The sequence below is a fragment of the Hyla sarda genome, chromosome 2 (assembly GCF_029499605.1).
Source record: "Hyla sarda isolate aHylSar1 chromosome 2, aHylSar1.hap1, whole genome shotgun sequence".
NCBI lineage: Eukaryota > Metazoa > Chordata > Amphibia > Anura > Hylidae > Hyla > Hyla sarda.
In genome coordinates this window covers 352,767-369,106 of record NC_079190.1, presented here as the reverse complement: position 1 = coordinate 369,106, position 16,340 = coordinate 352,767, and the positions used below count along the sequence as shown (strand labels likewise).

Sequence of the window (16,340 nt, the reverse complement as noted above, 5' to 3'; positions counted from 1 at the left end):
ACTGATAGAAAGATAAAAAAAAAATAAGAAAGGTGAGACAAACCTCGCTTCGTAGCTAACATTGAAATAGTTTGGGTAAATTCAGCCAGGTATAAGTAACTTTTAGGGGGTGAGTGGTGAAGTGCCCAGGGGCCAAGACAAACATATAGAAACCTGTGTCGGCAGATAACAACCATTTGGCCCATCTGGTCTGCCCAATATTCTGGAGGTGGTTGTGTGGTCCATTGTGGACGTAAAGTGGGAATATCTAGACCTAATGGGCTGGTGGACAGCTACAGTGGGTATTGGATTCCCTGAAATCCGGATAGAAGTAGTGACCTTGATTACAGGACATGGAACGTTGGCCTGGTTGGGATTGTCCGGTCTTGATTCTGTAGATAGTTAGAGGGATTGTAAAGTGGAGTTCCTGAGAATCTCTAATCTGTTGTGGAAGAAGGACTGGATGGGATCTTAGTGAGGCCTATTGGTGCCTACAGGGCACTGATTTGGCAGTAACCTCAAGGTCAGGGTCTGGTAGAAGGAAGTGTTCACCAGAAGGTGAGAATAGATAAGCACCTTCTCAGGCCCAGGAGGGGCTCCTGTAATGAAAGAGGGAACCTAAGACCGATTGATGGATTATAGGCTGTGGAATCTCTATGTTGATGTTAATTTATCTATTACAGCTGAAACAAAATGCTGCCTTTTGTGAAAGTCACTACTAAGTTTTCTCAGTTTGTAGGTCATAGATCTCACTGTGGTCCCCGGATAGATACAGGTCAGTCCTTCTCTTTTTGATCTTTATCTTTTGAGGATCCCAGTGCTTTGGTATCTGATGTTTACATGTACTTGGGGGTCAGTAATGTAGTCTGAAGACGTCTAGTTTTTGGAAATATTTACATGAGGAGCTACTGTGACGTTATTTTATCATGATTAGTCGTGGCAGGAATCTCAGCAGTTGTGGAAAAAACAATAAGACATGGACCTAAACTAGATAGTCAGGAGTCTAAGCTTGTTTTTGCCAGAGCCCCACGTAATATAGCTCCAGTCCTAACTGCAGGAATATGTTTTCTACATTGTTTTAACCTCCAAAAGGTATTTCAAGAAAGGAGAAGTTGCACAAGGACCTTTCACTAATTTAATTTGGGCCAATGGTCAGGTCAGTGCCAGCCTGTCTGCCAAGTCAGTAAGGACTTCCTGGATTTTTGAGTGACGTGTTATAGAATTTGGACTTGAGAACTACAGAGCTAGAAAACCTCCCACCCTGCACTCACATACTTAATTCTTTTAATAAACACATGGAAAAAATGAAGAATCTTCTTTTTCCAAGAAAGACGCAAGAAGCCGCAGAGACTCTGAAGCTACCAATGGAATTAATTAATGATGTTGAGATTTTCCTCTTGAGGCCTGAAGGTCCCTGGAGATGACATCACGACTCTATAATAACCGCAGATTTCTCAGTAATACAGAAGCCACTGATCATTTCTATAAGAAGATTCAGGAGCCAGAGCAGTAGAGAGGTCCTGGGGGGGACATCACCGGAGGTGATCACTGAACTGGACATATGGAGAGATCGTCTTTTGATGATTTTTTCTTTACTGAAGTAAATTAATGTTGAGGCTTTTTTTGTAGAACAACATAAAGAATTATAGACACCAGGGGCCTCGTGTGAAGATTTCAGATGTTGTCAGATGTGACCAGACCGCGGTTATTACCATCACCACCATGAATCTCACCCTCCCTTCTTATTTCCTCCTGAGTGGACTCCCCGGATTAGAACATCTCCATGTTTGGATTTCTTTGCCCGTCTCTTTCATGTACTTAGTTGCTTTGTTGTCTAATTTTTGCGTTCTGTTCGTCATAAAAACCGAGCCAAGTCTCGACCAACCCATGTATCTCTTCCTCTCAATGTTATTAGTCACAGACCTCGTCCAGTCTAATTCCACTGTCCCCAAAATGCTTCTTATCTTCTGGTTCAACCATCGAGAGATCAGCTTTGAGGGTTGTCTGGTCCAGATGTTCTTCATCCATGCCTTCTCCATTATGAACTCATCTGTGCTCTTGGCCATGGCCTTTGACCGCTATGTGGCGGTGTGTCACCCGTTGAGGTACGTTACCATTCTCACCACCTCTGTCATCACAAAGATTGGCATATTGGGGGCCATGAGAGGAATTCTCTTGATGTTACCGGAACTGTTACTGCTCAAGAGGCTGCCATTTTGTCAGAACCATATTATAAAACAGACCTATTGTGAACACATGGCAGTAGTCAAGATCTCCTGTGGTGACTTTAGGATTAATAGTTACTATGGGCTATTTGTCGCTCTCTCGGTGGCGGCAGTAGATATCGTGTGTATCGCAGCGTCTTACACCTTGATAGTGAAGGCCGTCCTGAGGATTTCATCTAGCGAGGCTCGGAGTAAAGTTGGAAACACTTGTGTCACTCACATCTGCGTCATTCTTGTGGCTTACATCTCAGAGCTCTTCTCATTTCTGTCTCATAGGTTTGGGGGACATATGGTGGTGTCTACTCAGATCATTCTGTCCAATATTTACCTGGTTTTTCCTCAAATGTTTAATCCAATAATATACGGAATCAATACAAAAGAGATTCAGAAGAATGTGCTAAAATTATTTTCTTGCCGAAAGTCTTTGAACATATAATAGGAGTTTACTATGAGCCATAGAAGATACAGAACATAAGACAATACTGTAGGTCCATCATGGCCTATAGTTTGGGGAACAGCTCCATCCACCTGAATCGTTCTGTCAAGTCTCTATCTGATATTTTCCTCCCGTGTCAAATCCAATAATATATTATATTAATGTAAAGAGACTTGGGAAGAATGTGCTGAAATTCTAAACTTTCTAAAAATGTGGAGACTGTTATACGAAAAATAGTATTTGCCATGAATTATATGTATTAATACGCACCATAAGTCCTCACAGTAGACAAGGCACAGGCAGACAAGGCACCATCTTGTCTTCAGAGGATATAGTAGGTAGAAAGCTGGTTACCTTCCTTGATCCTCCTCATCCCAGTCCATACACTGAAGGTTCTCATACAACTCATCAACGGTGAGCTAAGGGAGGACAGAAACCTCCTGTGGAGCAGAAGGGCAACTCTATCCTCATTATCTTCCTGGGGTGCAGTCTCGTAGGAGAAATGAAGGTGCCCCAATGGGAGTCAGTGAGAGTAAGACCGAGATGATGGGGAGACAGATGAAAGAAAGAGACTTGAGGGTTGTCTGGTCCAGATGTTCTTCATCCATGCCTAAAAAATAATAAATAACTAATAAACTGGGCCACAAAGTAACTTTAGAAGAGGATGAGGAAAAAGTGGAATTTGGGTGGCTATACGCTAGTAAATTTGAACTGTGTTTATATCGAGTTACTGAGTTGCACAATGCTCGTAGTTCCAATAAATGCGATAGAGAAATATGGATCGGACCTCAAGGTATAGACAAAAAATAGGATGAGGAAAGCTCTGAATACTGGCTCAAATTCAGAAATGCCGGATGGGCCTTCAGTACCACCCCCACAGTTCCTCCCGTGCCACTATCACCACTTCCAGTGCCTATACTACCACCACCAATGCTAATAGTCAGGGTCGGATTATCATTGGAGCTTTTGAAACTCCAGCTCCAGGCCCCGTGCAGCTAGGAAAGAAAGGGGGCGCCGCTCCTTCTGCATCATGCAGGTCCTGTTCGGCAGTCACTAAAAAACAGGGATCTCCACACAGAACATAATGGCAGTGACTGCCCGATCAGGACCTGCTCTGTACCTTCTGAATGCTGCAGAGGGTGATTGCTTCGAGGACCTGTGGTGATGTCACAATCATGTGACTTAGGGGGCGGTGCTGAAGTTCCCAGAGCAGCCAGTAGTGTGGTGAGTTCTTCCTGCAATCTGTGTGTGAGAAGTCACTGTATACAGCAGTGTTTCCTAACCAGGGAGCCTCCAGCTGTTGCAAAACTACAACTCCCAACATGCTAGAGGCCCCCTGGTTGAAAGACACTAATGTACAGTATAAACATGAGAGCTCCAGGTGTTGCAAAACTACAACTCCCAGCATGCCTGGACAGCCAAAGCCTACCATGTACTGATCCTGAGTCAACCCCACAAATGTAAACTACCAAACACAACTTCATAATAATAATAATCATAATAATTATAACCTTAATACTAATAATTAAACTAAAAACATTTGGCCCGGTTGTATTTCTCTCACCCAAAATAAATAAATAAATAATTAATTTATCACAAACACCACAAATGGAAAATACGAATATATATATTTTTTTTGGGGCCCTGAGCTGGTCCCGCATCCCATTCCCCCAGTACATGATCCCTCCAGCTGTTGCATAGCTACATCTCCCAGCATGCCCTTCGGTGATCAGTACATGCTGGGAGTTGTGGTTTTGCAACAGCTGGAGGCACACTGGTTGGAAAATATTGAGTTAGATAGCAGAACCTAACTGAAGGTTTTCCAACCAGTGTGCCTCCAGCTGTTGCAAAAGTACAACTCCCAGCCTGCATGGTCTGTCAGTACATGCTGGGAGTTGTAGCTTTGAAACAGCTGGAGGTTTGCCCCCCCCCATGTGAACGTACAGGGTACATTCACACGGGCAGGTTTACAGTAAGTTTCCTGCTTCAAGTATGAGCTGTGGCAAATTTTTCGCTGTAGCGCAAACTCCTAGCGGGAAGCTCACTGTAAAACTCCGCCAGTGTGAATGTGCCCTAAAAACACTACACTACACTAACACATTATAAAGAGTAAAACACTACATAAACAACCCCTTACACTGTCCCCCCCCCCCCTCCAATAAAAATGAAAAACGTATTGTATGGCAGTGTTTCCAAAACGGAGCCTCCAGCTGTTGCAAAACAACAACTCCCAGCATTTCTGGACAGCCACTGACTGTCCAGGCATGCTGGGAGTTTAGCAACAGCTGGAGGCAGCCTGTTTGGGAATCACTGGCGTAGAATACCCCTATGTCCACCCCTATGCAATCCCTAATTTAGTCCTCAAATGCGCATGGCGCTCTCTCACTTCCGAGCCCTGTCGTATTTCAAGGAAACAGTTTAGGGCCACATATGGGGTATTTCCGTACTGAGGAGAAATTACACTACTAATTTTGGGGGCTTTTTCTCCTTTTACCCCTTATGAAAAGGAAAAGTTGGGGTCTACACCAGCCTATTAGTGTAAAAAAAAAAATTTTTTTACACTAACATGCTGGTGTTGCCCTTTACTTTTTATTTTCACAAGAGGTAAAAGGAAAAAAAGACCCCCAAAACTTGTAACGCAATTTCTCCTGAGTACGGAAATACCCCATATGTGGGCGCAAAATGCTCTGCGGGTGCACAACAAGGCTCAGAAGTGAGAGTGCACCATGTACATTTGAGGCCTAAATTGGTGATTTGCACAGGGGTGGACGATTTTACAGCGGTTCTGACATAAACGCAAAAAAATAAATACTGACATGTGACCCCATTTTGGAAACTACACTCCTCACGGAATGTAAGAAGGGGTATAGTGCGCCTGAACACCCCACAGGTGTTTGACAAATTTTCGTTAAAGTTGGATGGGAAAATAAAAAAAAGGTGTTACCCTAAATTTTTCATTTTCACAAGGGAAAATAAGAAAAAAGCCCCCCAAAATTTGTAACCCCATTTCTTCTGAGTAAGAAAATACCCCAAATGTGGATGTAAAGTGCTCGGCGGGCGCACTACAATGATCAGAAGAGAAGGAGCGCCATTGGGATTTTGAAGAGAAAATGTGTCTGGAATTGAAGGCCACGTGTATTTACAAAGCCCCCATAGTGCCGGAAAAATGAATCCCCCAACATGTGACCCCTTTTGGAAACTACACCCCTCACATAATGTAATAAGGGGTACAGTGAGCATTTACGCCCCACAGGTGTCTGACAGATTTTTGGAACAGTGATTCGTAAAAATGAGAAATGTAATTTTTCATTTGCACAGCCCACTGTTCCAAAGATCTGTCAAATGCCAGTGGGGTGTAAATACTCACTGCACCCCTTATTAAATTCTGTGAGGGGTGTAGTTTCCAAAATGGGGTTACATGTGGGGGGTCCACTGTTCTGGCACCACGGGGGGGCTTTGTAAACGCACATGGCCCCTGACTACCATTCCAAACAAATTCACTCTTCAAAAGCTCAATGGCGCTCCTCCTCTTCTGAGCATTGTAGTGCGGCAGCAGAACACTTGACGTTAACACATGGGGTAATCACAAAATGTGAAATTTGGGGGGAAACACACATTTTAGTGAAAAAAAATTTTTTTTTTACATATGCAAAAGTTGTGAAACCCCTGTGGGGTATTAAGACTCACTTTATTGCTTGTTACGTTCCTCAAGGGGTCTAGTTTCCAAAATGGTATGCCATGTGTTTTTTTTTTTGCTGTTCTGGCACCATAAGGGCTTCCTAAATGCGACATGCCCCCCGACCAAAATTTGCTCTCAAAAAACCAAATATGACTCCTTCTCTTCTGAGCATTGTAGTTCACCTGTAGTGCACTTCAGGTCAACTTATGGGGTACCTCCATACTCAGAAGAGATGGGGTTAAAAATTTTGGGGGGTATTTTCTGCTGTTAACCCTTGCAAAAATGTGAAATTTTGGGGGAAACACACATTTTAGTTAAAATTTTCTTTTTTTTTTTACATATGCAAAAGTCGCAAAACACCTGTGGGGTATTAAGGCTCACTTAATTCCTTGTTATGTTCCTCAAGGGGTCTAGTTTCCAAAATGGTATGCCATGTATGTTTTTTTTTTTTTTTTTTGCTGTTCTGGCACTATAGGGGCTTCCTAAATGCAACATGCCCCCCAAAAACCATTTCAGAAAAATGTACTCTCCAAAATCCCCTTGTCGCTCCTTCGCTTCTGAGCCCTCTACTGCGCCCGCCGAACACTTTACACAGACATATGAGGTATGTGCTTACTCGAGAGAAATTGGGCTACAAACATAAGTATAAATTTTCTCCTTTTACCCCTTGTAAAAATAAAAAAATTGGGTCTATAAGAACATTAAAGTGTAAAAAATGAAGATTGTGAATTTTCTCCTTCACTTTGCTGCTATTCCTGTGAAACACCTAAAGGGTTAAAACGCTGACTGAATGTCATTTTGAATACTTTGGGGGGTGCAGTTTTTATAATGTGGTCATTTGTGGGGTATTTCTAATATGAAGACCCTTCAAATCCACTTTAAACCTGAACTGGTCCCTGAAAAATAGTGAGTTTGAAAATTTTGTTAAAAATTGGAAAATTGCTGCTGAACTTTGAAGCCCTATGGTGTCTTCCAAAAGTAAAAACTCATCAATTTTATGATACAAACATAAAGTAGACATATTGTATATGTGAATAAAAAAAAATGTATTCGTAATATCCATTTTCCTTACAAGCAGAGAGCTTCAAAGTTAGAAAAATGCTCAATTTTCTATTTTTTACGGATTTTTCACCAAGAAAGGATGCAAGTTACCACAAAATTTTACCACTAAGTTAAAGTAGAATATGTCACGAAAAAACAATCTCGGAATCAGAATGATAACTAAAAGCATCAGAGTTATTAATGTTTAAAGTGACAGTGGTCAGATGTGCAAAAAATGGCCGGGTCCTAAGGTGTAAAATGGCCTGGTCCTTAAGGGGTTAAATATATAAACACTAAATATATATATATGTGTGTGTATGTGTGTGTGTGTGAAGGCTAATCCTTTTAGCCTGTGTTTGTGGGAGGGGCAAGTATTCTCCATAAGAACCCGTGGCCTTGCATGTTCAGCATGCCGCGGGTTCTTCACGTGACGTCAGACAGTCAGCTGACAGGAAGCGGCGTCCTTCTGTAATGTGAGTATACGAGCTCGCGGCTCCCGGCTCCCGCCGCAGCACGATGATACGTCGCCCTGTCGTTAGGTGAGTAGGTAGGCGGGAAGCCAGGGGGACAACCTCCCTTGCCGGCGCAAATCACGCGGTGGTGTCCGACTGGAAGTGGGAGCAGGTCCCGGCGGCAATTGGTGTGTGTAGTGCGGGCATGTGGTTAACCATTGCCGGCACGGTCTTTTGTTGGCACTCGGGGGCTTTCGGGGGGGGGGGGGGCTGGGGGCCTCCCGGGCAGCAGCGGTACAGATACAGCACATATTCAGGCGTGCTGTCGCCTCGGGATTTCCACCCTAGTACCGGCCCCTGGTGGCATATGGGGATTGAGCACGGGCTCTCTCTGTCCCCTCGGGCATCTATGGCTGTGGTGGAAGCCTCGGGCTGCGGGAGCATGTTGGTAGCAGCTTTGGGGGCTCGGGCACGCTATCCCCACTGGCGCAATGATTTTGGGGGGCTAGCAGGCGGCATCCTAGGCGGCAACAGTGTGGATTCAGGGTGCACACTGGCGCTGTCACCGTGGGATTTCTGCCCCAGGGTTGGCCCCTAGGGGTATCATGGTAGTGGGGGCACAGTTTTCATAGTCCCCTTGTCACCTGCGATTGTGGTGACAGATTAAAGGGGTACTCCGGTGCTTAGACATCTTTTCCCCTATCCAAAAGATAGGGGATAAGATGCCTGATCGCGGGGGTCCCGCCGCTGGGGACCTCGTGATCTTGTACGCAGCACCCCGTTTGAAATCAGTCCCTGGAGCGTGTTCGCATTACTGTCGATCACGGGGCCGGAGCGTTGTGACGTCAAGGCTCTACCCCGTGTGACGTCACGCTCCGCTCCCTCAATGCAAGCCTATGGGAGGGGGCGTGACAACTGTCACGCCCCCTCCCATAGGCTTGCATTGAGGGGGTGGGACCCCCGCGATCAGGCATCTTATAGGGGATAAGATGTCTAAGCGCCGGAGTACCCCTTTAAATGTGTCAGGAGCTGGCAGGCTTCATACAGTCGATACGCATCACACAATTCACCCCTGAGCTTCAGGAGCACATACGGTTTTGTAAGGGCCACGCAGTATTTCTTGTCTTATGTAGCATCTGGGGTCAGTAGTGACATAGCCAGGAGTTTATGTCATTAGAGCTGCAGGTAGGTTTTCCATAAATAGGCGTCCACGTGTTAATTACACGCTATGTCTTGGCTTAAAGGGGTTGTGCGCTGCCCTGCAGTTCGGAGCTCCGCTCACAGCGTCCGGAAGTTCATTACTCCGAACGCTGTGTGCGGGCTCCCGAGTTCGCGGCCGCCGGGTGTCACGTCACGCCCGGCCCCTTTGTGACGTCTCGCCCACCCCCTCAACGAAAGTCTATGGGAAGGGGGCGCGACCGCTGTTATGGGGGCGGGGCGTGACATCACACGGGGGAGGAGTCGTGACGTCACAATCTCACGTCACCGTGGTCGAGAGCCGAAGCCTCCAGCGTTTCCGGAAGCCGCAATAGGTGGGTGCTGCAGCCGAGATCCCGGAGGTCCCCAGCAATGGGACCCCCGCGATCTGACATCTTATCCCCTATCCTTTGGATAGGGGATAAGATGTCTAGGGGCGGAGTACCCCTTTAATAGCAAGTATACCTTCCTAGGTAGGGATGTTAGTCTAAAGACTCTTTATATCTAAAGTGTGTAGCAGAATGTCTTGGACATTGTCCGCACCTGCTACGCGGTCTAGAAATTGATTGGTGTCACGCAGACTTTTTGGTAATGTAGTAACAATTTTTGGAAGATAACTATCTACATAAATTGCCAAAGGGCACAAAATGGAGTCGACCCCCGAGACAATAGGGCGTCCCGGGGGTCTCTCCAAATTTGTGTGTACCTTTGCCAACAAGTAGAGAACTGGAGTGCGGGGAGAGGTATTCAATAGTGACGTTTTTTCAATGTTATCAATAATATCATCATTTCAGGATTCTTCTAATAAGGACACAATTTCAATTCGAATCTCACTCAATGAATCTGCTTATCATTTACCGTATATACTCGAGTATAAGCCGACCCGAATATAAGCCGAGGCCCCTAATTTCACCCCAAAAAGCCAGGAAAAGTTATTGACTCGACTATAAGCCTAGGGTGGGAAATACATCATCTCCCCCATGTCATCATCCAGACCCCCGTCATCATCCAGACCCCCATCATCATCCAGACCCCTGTCATCATCCAGACCCCCATCATCATCCAGATCCCCGTCATCATCCAGATCCCCGTCATCATCCAGACCCCCATCATCATCCAGACCCCTGTCATCATCCAGACCCCCATCATCATCCAGACCCCCCGTCATCATCCAGACCCCCGTCATCATCCAGACCCCCGTCATCATCCAGACCCCCATCATCATCCAGACCCCCATCATCATCCAGACCCCCGTCATCATCCAGACCCCCGTCATCATCCAGACCCCCGTCATCATCCAGACCCCCGTCATCATCCAGACTCCCATCATCATCCAGACCCCCATCATCATCCCCCCCGTCATTATCCCCCCCGTCATTATCCAGACCCCGTCATCATCCCCCCTGTCATTATCACCCCTGTCATCATCCCCCCCGTCATCATCCAGAACCCTGTAATCATCCCCCCCCCTTCTTCATCACCACCTGTCAATCCCTTCATCAGTGGTCTTCAACCTGCGGACCTCCAGATGTTGCAAAACTACAACTCCCAGCATTCACCGGGGGGGCCCTCTTCTCCATCCCGGGCCGGCCCCGGACTAGTGACGTTGCCTTGACGATGACGCACAGGGATGTTCATGCGCAGGGACGTCTGCTGCGCACGGACGTCCCTGTGCGTTGGCGTCAAGGCAACGTCACTAGTCCTGGACCCGGGCCTGGAGCGAGTGGAGAAGAGGCCCCCCCGGTGAAAATGGACAGCCCGGAACGACTAACCCTCCCCCCCTGCAGCATAGATGGTCCGGACCAGCTCACCCTTCCTTCCCACCGAGGGGAGGTGAGTAGAAAACTAAAGGGGGGGAGGGTCTGGATGATGATGAAGGCCGCAGTGGTCTTCAACCTGCGGACCTCCAGAAGTTTCAAAACTACAACTACCAGCATGCCCGGACAGCCGATGGCTGTCCGGGCATGCTGGGAGTTGTAGTTTTGCAACATCTGGAGGTTCGCAGGTTGAAGACCACTGATGAAGGGATTGGCAGGCGGAGAGTACACTCGAGTATAAACCGAGGGGGGCGTATTCAACGCGAAAAATCGTGCTGAAAAACTGGGCTCATACTGGAGTATATACGGTAACTGACTACATGCTTCCTCCATATACATTGTTTTATCAAGGACAACTGTTGCACCCCTTTATCCGCCTTTTTTATTATTATTCTTTCATCATTTTTAAGCTCTTTTAGTGCAAGTTTCTCTTCTTTCTTAAAATTTGGTTTCCTTTTATCCTTAACCATTCCCCATTTTTCAGAGACTTCTTTCATTACTACCTGCTGTAATGTGTCCAATAACGGACAGTTTACACTGGGATCAAACGTACTCTTTTTTCTTTAATTTCGGAGGCCGGGGAGCAACGTTGTCCTTGGCAACCTGTTGTTTATCCTGAAAAAACTGAGATTTTTTGACTATGTACGTTGGTGCTGGGAATGTGCACCGTGCTTGAGAAAGGAGGCGTGGCCTCTGAAACGTAGCAAACGTTCTCACCTGTCCTTCTGGTGAATGGAGACGGCGAAAGAAGCGGCGGAGCTACAAATGGAATTTTCGAAAGCCCGTGAACTCTCCTAGTAACTACCTGCGGACGTTTCTTTTCTGTTCCACACTGGGTGATTATATCGTTCTGCTGTATTTTTGAATTTCTGAAGAACATTTATAAAGAAGAAGAAGTTATGCAGTATCATAGTGTGTGTGAGCTCCCTTCTTCATAGCACTCAGGTAGGTGTCACGAGCCTAGTCCTAGGTTTAGTCTCAGATACTTCCGCAGTATTCACAGAGATCGGTTTCCGGTTCTGGTTCGTCTTTCGGTAACGACATAAGGACTAATACTACGACAGGTAATAGTTTGTTCTATTGAACATAAAAAATAAAATAAAAATGTTTGTTTGGGTTACCCATCACGTCATTGGGTACTCATCCCAGGTCGTCAAGCATCGGGTATCATAATCAGGTGACTTATTATGATTAATGCTATGTACTTGGCTGTTTTAGGTTTACGTTATGAAGTATTGGGACGCACACCAGCCCGATGCGGCTGCAGTAGAATTCTACTCTACGGGGATCAGGTGTGTGTCCCGGCAGGAGGAGGGTCGATAGCTCTTTGGTATGGGTAGTTATTTGGTTTGGATTTGTCCTACAGGTCTGGATTTAAGTTACAAGTAGTTCAGAGTGCTGTTTAGAGCATCTCAAGTTCCTTGCGATACTTACCTACAGGAATCTGGCACGTGCTTTTTTGGGTAGGTTCTTGGATGAAGTGAATCAGTTAGAGGTTTATTAGTAAGTGTCTCCGGATAGAGGAACAGGTGAGCCGGCACTGCTTAAACCTGACTCAATTATGCGGGACCGACCGGAATATATCCAGGTGCCTGACGACCTCTGCCAAGGTACGTAGATGGTGAAAAGGTACAACAATAGTGCAAAATAGAAATAGGATGACGGCACTCACCATAAAACTTCTTTATTTCTCCAAAGGTACAGTGCAAACAACAGGTCAGGGGGTGCAGGAGAGGCGGTAGGCGTGCCGGACGTGACGTTTCATGCGCAGCCGCGCACTTCTTCTTGCCGCTATACACGTCACTACCGCAACAGCTATTTATACAAAAGCAGTAGTCATGACAACCATATATACAATAGAATAAAAAACAGTAAAATCAGGACTGGATTGCGGGACGTAAAGAAAAGGGCTCAGGTCATGCCGGTCATTAAGACCGATAGATCCTAAGGCTCCAAGCTTCATGATCCAGCGGGCCTCCCTCTGGAGGAGGAGATTATGTCGATCTCCACCATAATCCAGGGGGGTTAACCCTTTCAAGACCCGCAAATCTAATGCCATCACATCTTGACCCGTGCGCCTCTCTCATGTGGGCAATCCATCTAGGAGCTCCGCTACCCGTTTGGATGGAACGTAGATGTTCGCGGATGCGAAAGCGGAGCTGTCTAATTGTCTTGCCCACATAGAAACGGCCACACGGGCAGAGCAATACATATACAATGTAAGTGGTACGGCAGGTTATGAGTTGTGTCACTTTGTGGCAATATCCACCAATCTGGACATATTTACTGGCAACATTGTATCTGCAAAAATTGCAGTTGCCGCAAGGTTTATTGCCTACTGGAATAAAGCTGTCTAACCAGGTATTATGGCTTCTATCATTATGTTTTTTATGCATGCTTTTCAACCTGTCTCCAATTGTTGGGTTTTTTCTATTGGAGGTTCTGTAGCTCTTTCTTTTAGATCAGGATCTGTTTGTATGATATGCCAAAACTAGTCATAAACTGTCCCTCGTGGAGTCCAGCATGGCCTTTGCTATCTATAGGGACATTAATTGTTCAGTGAAGCTGGAAAGACGTGAGGAGTTAGATATGCATTTGTATAAAGTCACGGAACTTTCGCTTAAATACGGTGGCCACTCGTTTTACGACTACCACAAGTCTTTTTCGGCAAAGGCTGCAGCAGCACTGGTGCAATTTAATTATTCAATGAATTGGACATTGATTGACACTGAAATATTCTGCGACCATTTTGCAGGCTTTAAAGCCCCGGTGTGTGCCCACTGCCAGTCCATAGCTCACACCACGGAATGGTGCAGCAGAGTTAATAGTGTCTCGGACAAGGCAGCTCCGGGGCCGTCCACTTCCACCGCTCAGTCTAAAGCTCAAAAGGCGACAGGTCTAACAGACAAGCTTGGGAGGCCTATCAAGTATTTAGGTAAATCTCAGATCTGTCATAATTTTTAACTTTGCGGTATGTAACTACAACCAGTGTAGGCTGCTCCACGTATGCGCGGTATGCTTCAGACCTCACCCAAAGAGGGCTTGCCTTTAAGGTCAGCTATGAAAGATCCTGTTGTAGTAGACGTACTGATTGCTAGTGATTTTGATAAGGATTTTGTCATCGGGCCCTTCGACGCTTTCCCCTTCGATGTTTGGAGGGTGATTCCGGTAGGATTGGGGGTTAGCAAATTTAGCAAAAACGATTAATTTATGATTTGTCCATACCTTACTCTTCCTCCACATCTAGCCTAAATTCACTTATACAAGCGGAATAAGAATTTTCCCTTAAATATGCATCAATAGACTAAAACATTGCAGTAATCCTCAGCATGGGGGGTGGGGCCTGGCTGTCCAAGGCTGACGCCTTTAAACTTCTTCCCATTCGTCCAGATTTATGGAAATGGCATGGGTTAAAAAGGTGTAACTTTTATTATTTTGCAGTCAAGTTGACATTCAGGTCTCGCAGCAGTTCCTGGCTATTTGATCCATTTGCGCAAGCCTTACACTGGATCTTAGAGCAAAGGTTCGACTGCACGCATGTCTTACATTATCTCGACGATTTCCTGTTAATTGAAAATGGCGATGCACGTCCAGAGATTTGGGGGTTTTATTGGCATCTTTTGATTAGTGTTGCTCGCGAATATTTGCAATACGAATTTTATTCGTGAATATTGCATATTCGCGAATTTGCGAATATTCGCGAATATAGCACTATATATTTGTAATTACGAATATTCATTTTATTTTATTTTTCACAGTACACATCACAGTGATCATCCCTCTCTGCTTCCAGCTTGTGTGGTGTAAAGAAGGCTCTAATACTACTGTGTGAGACTGGCGTACAAATTTTCGCATATGCGAATTTGCGCATATGCAAATTTGCGCATATGCAAATTTCCGTTTATGCTAGTTTTTCGCATATGCAAAAATAAAACGCGAATATTAGGCATTTGCGAATTTAGCGAATATATGACGAATATTAATCCATATATTCGCGAAATATCGCGAATTTGAATATGGCCTATGCCGCTCAGACAAATTGACCTGCATCAAGAGCGTCATTCACAGTGTGTTGTTGTCTCCCAGAATCACCAGGGTAGAGTTGCAATCAGTCCTTGGCATGTTGAACTTTGCCATGCGAATCATACCCCAAGGCAGGTCGTTTATCTCCAGGTTGCTAGAACTGATGTCTTTGGTATCCAGTCAAAGTGACGTAGTGGTGTTAGGCATGCTAAGGCGGATACTCATGTGGGACTCTTTTCTATCTGGTTGGAATCGTATATCTTTTTTCATACCAGGGGTAGACAACCGGTCTCTGTTGATTTTTTCAGTTGCCTCATCTTCCATAGGTTTTGCCGCAATCTGGGTGAACAGATGGTTGGCCGATACATGGCCTAGAGAAGTATCCCAGTTGCCAGGGTTTACTTCCAATTCAGCTCTGTTTGAGTTGATTGTTGCAGCAGCCAGGGTGTGGGATCATTTGTGGTATAGAAAGACACTGATGTTCGTGTCAGATAATGCTGCCACAGTTGACATTTTGTTGAAAGGTAGGTCCAAATACTCAGTGATTATGTCCATATCTAGGAAGTTAGTATGGCTATCCCTATGTCATAATCTTCACTTCACCAGTGCGCACATTCAGGGAGTCAGGAACACAGCAGCTGATGCGGTATTCAGACATCATTTTTGACTTTTCTTCCAGGTGATACCAGTGGCCGTCACACCCCCTCCCATAGCCTTGCATTGAGGGGACGGGGAGTGACGTCACATGGGGGCAGAGTCGTGACGTCACGGGCTTCCGTTCCGATGGTGGGGACCCAGACCCTCCAGCGCTTCCGGAGCAAAAACAGGTGGGTAACGCATGCTATATTGCAGGGGTCCCCAGCGGCTGGACCCCCGCGATCAGACATCTTATCCCCTAGGTGGAGTACCCCTTTAATTTTTACTGGCGTTTATTGGGTTTTGCCATTCTTCACTACACTTAGCATACAACCCCATAAAATGTTATCTATCAGGGGTACAGCACCATATTTCCTATCCTGACAAGGCATCATTATTTATGTCACATTCCATTAAAGCTGCTTTGAAGGGGGGGTACAGGAGAGCAAGGTGGCGAAGCCCTCCACCCGACAGCCCATATCGGCTGACTTGTTCAGGCAGCTTAGCAGATGCCTTAGACAAATCACCGTATGGTTACAAGCATAGTCTGACTTTGAAAGCTGCGTTATTTCTAGGGTACTACGGCTTTCTTAGACCCGGCAAGATCGTTGAAAAGCGTATGGTTGGAACTGCGTCAGCTTTGTTGGGACATGGACCATAATGTGTTAAAATTGTACAATAGTAAGACGTCTTTGCCAGGTCAGGTTGTTTCTGTCCGATACTTTGCCACATCTCACAAGTGGTGTCCAATACGGGTTTTGCATTCTTTATTGTCCACACGATTAGAATCCAACGGGGTTCAGCCAATGTTGTTGTTTAAGGGGCCGCTCTTACCACCGCACTCTTTGTCAAGCA

General features: G+C 45.7%; 1 protein-coding gene across 1 annotated transcript; it reads left to right on the top strand.

The window, feature by feature from the left end:
- The first annotated feature begins 256 nt into the window (after nucleotides 1–256).
- On the top strand, nucleotides 257–12,232 carry LOC130358130 (olfactory receptor 52P1-like). Its single transcript, XM_056560959.1, has 6 exons — nucleotides 257–348; nucleotides 1,072–1,135; nucleotides 1,609–2,609; nucleotides 8,786–8,798; nucleotides 12,045–12,118; nucleotides 12,193–12,232. Exons 1-6 carry the CDS (start codon nucleotides 257–259, stop codon nucleotides 12,230–12,232), a joined length of 1,284 nt encoding a protein of 427 aa, XP_056416934.1.
- The last annotated feature ends 4,108 nt before the right edge of the window (nucleotides 12,233–16,340 follow it).

What these genes read in the sequence shown, in the direction of transcription:
- LOC130358130 (XM_056560959.1), top strand. Translation starts at nt 257, where the DNA reads ATGGGCTGGTGGACAGCTACAGTGGGTATTGGATTCCCTGAAATCCGG. An exon ending in GGACATGGAACGTTGGCCTG is followed by an intron (nt 349 to 1,071) that starts GTTGGGATTGTC and finishes AACCTCCAAAAG; the next exon opens with GTATTTCAAGAAAGGAGAAG. An exon ending in TTCTACTCTACGGGGATCAG is followed by an intron (nt 12,119 to 12,192) that starts GTGTGTGTCCCG and finishes TTTGTCCTACAG; the next exon opens with GTCTGGATTTAAGTTACAAG.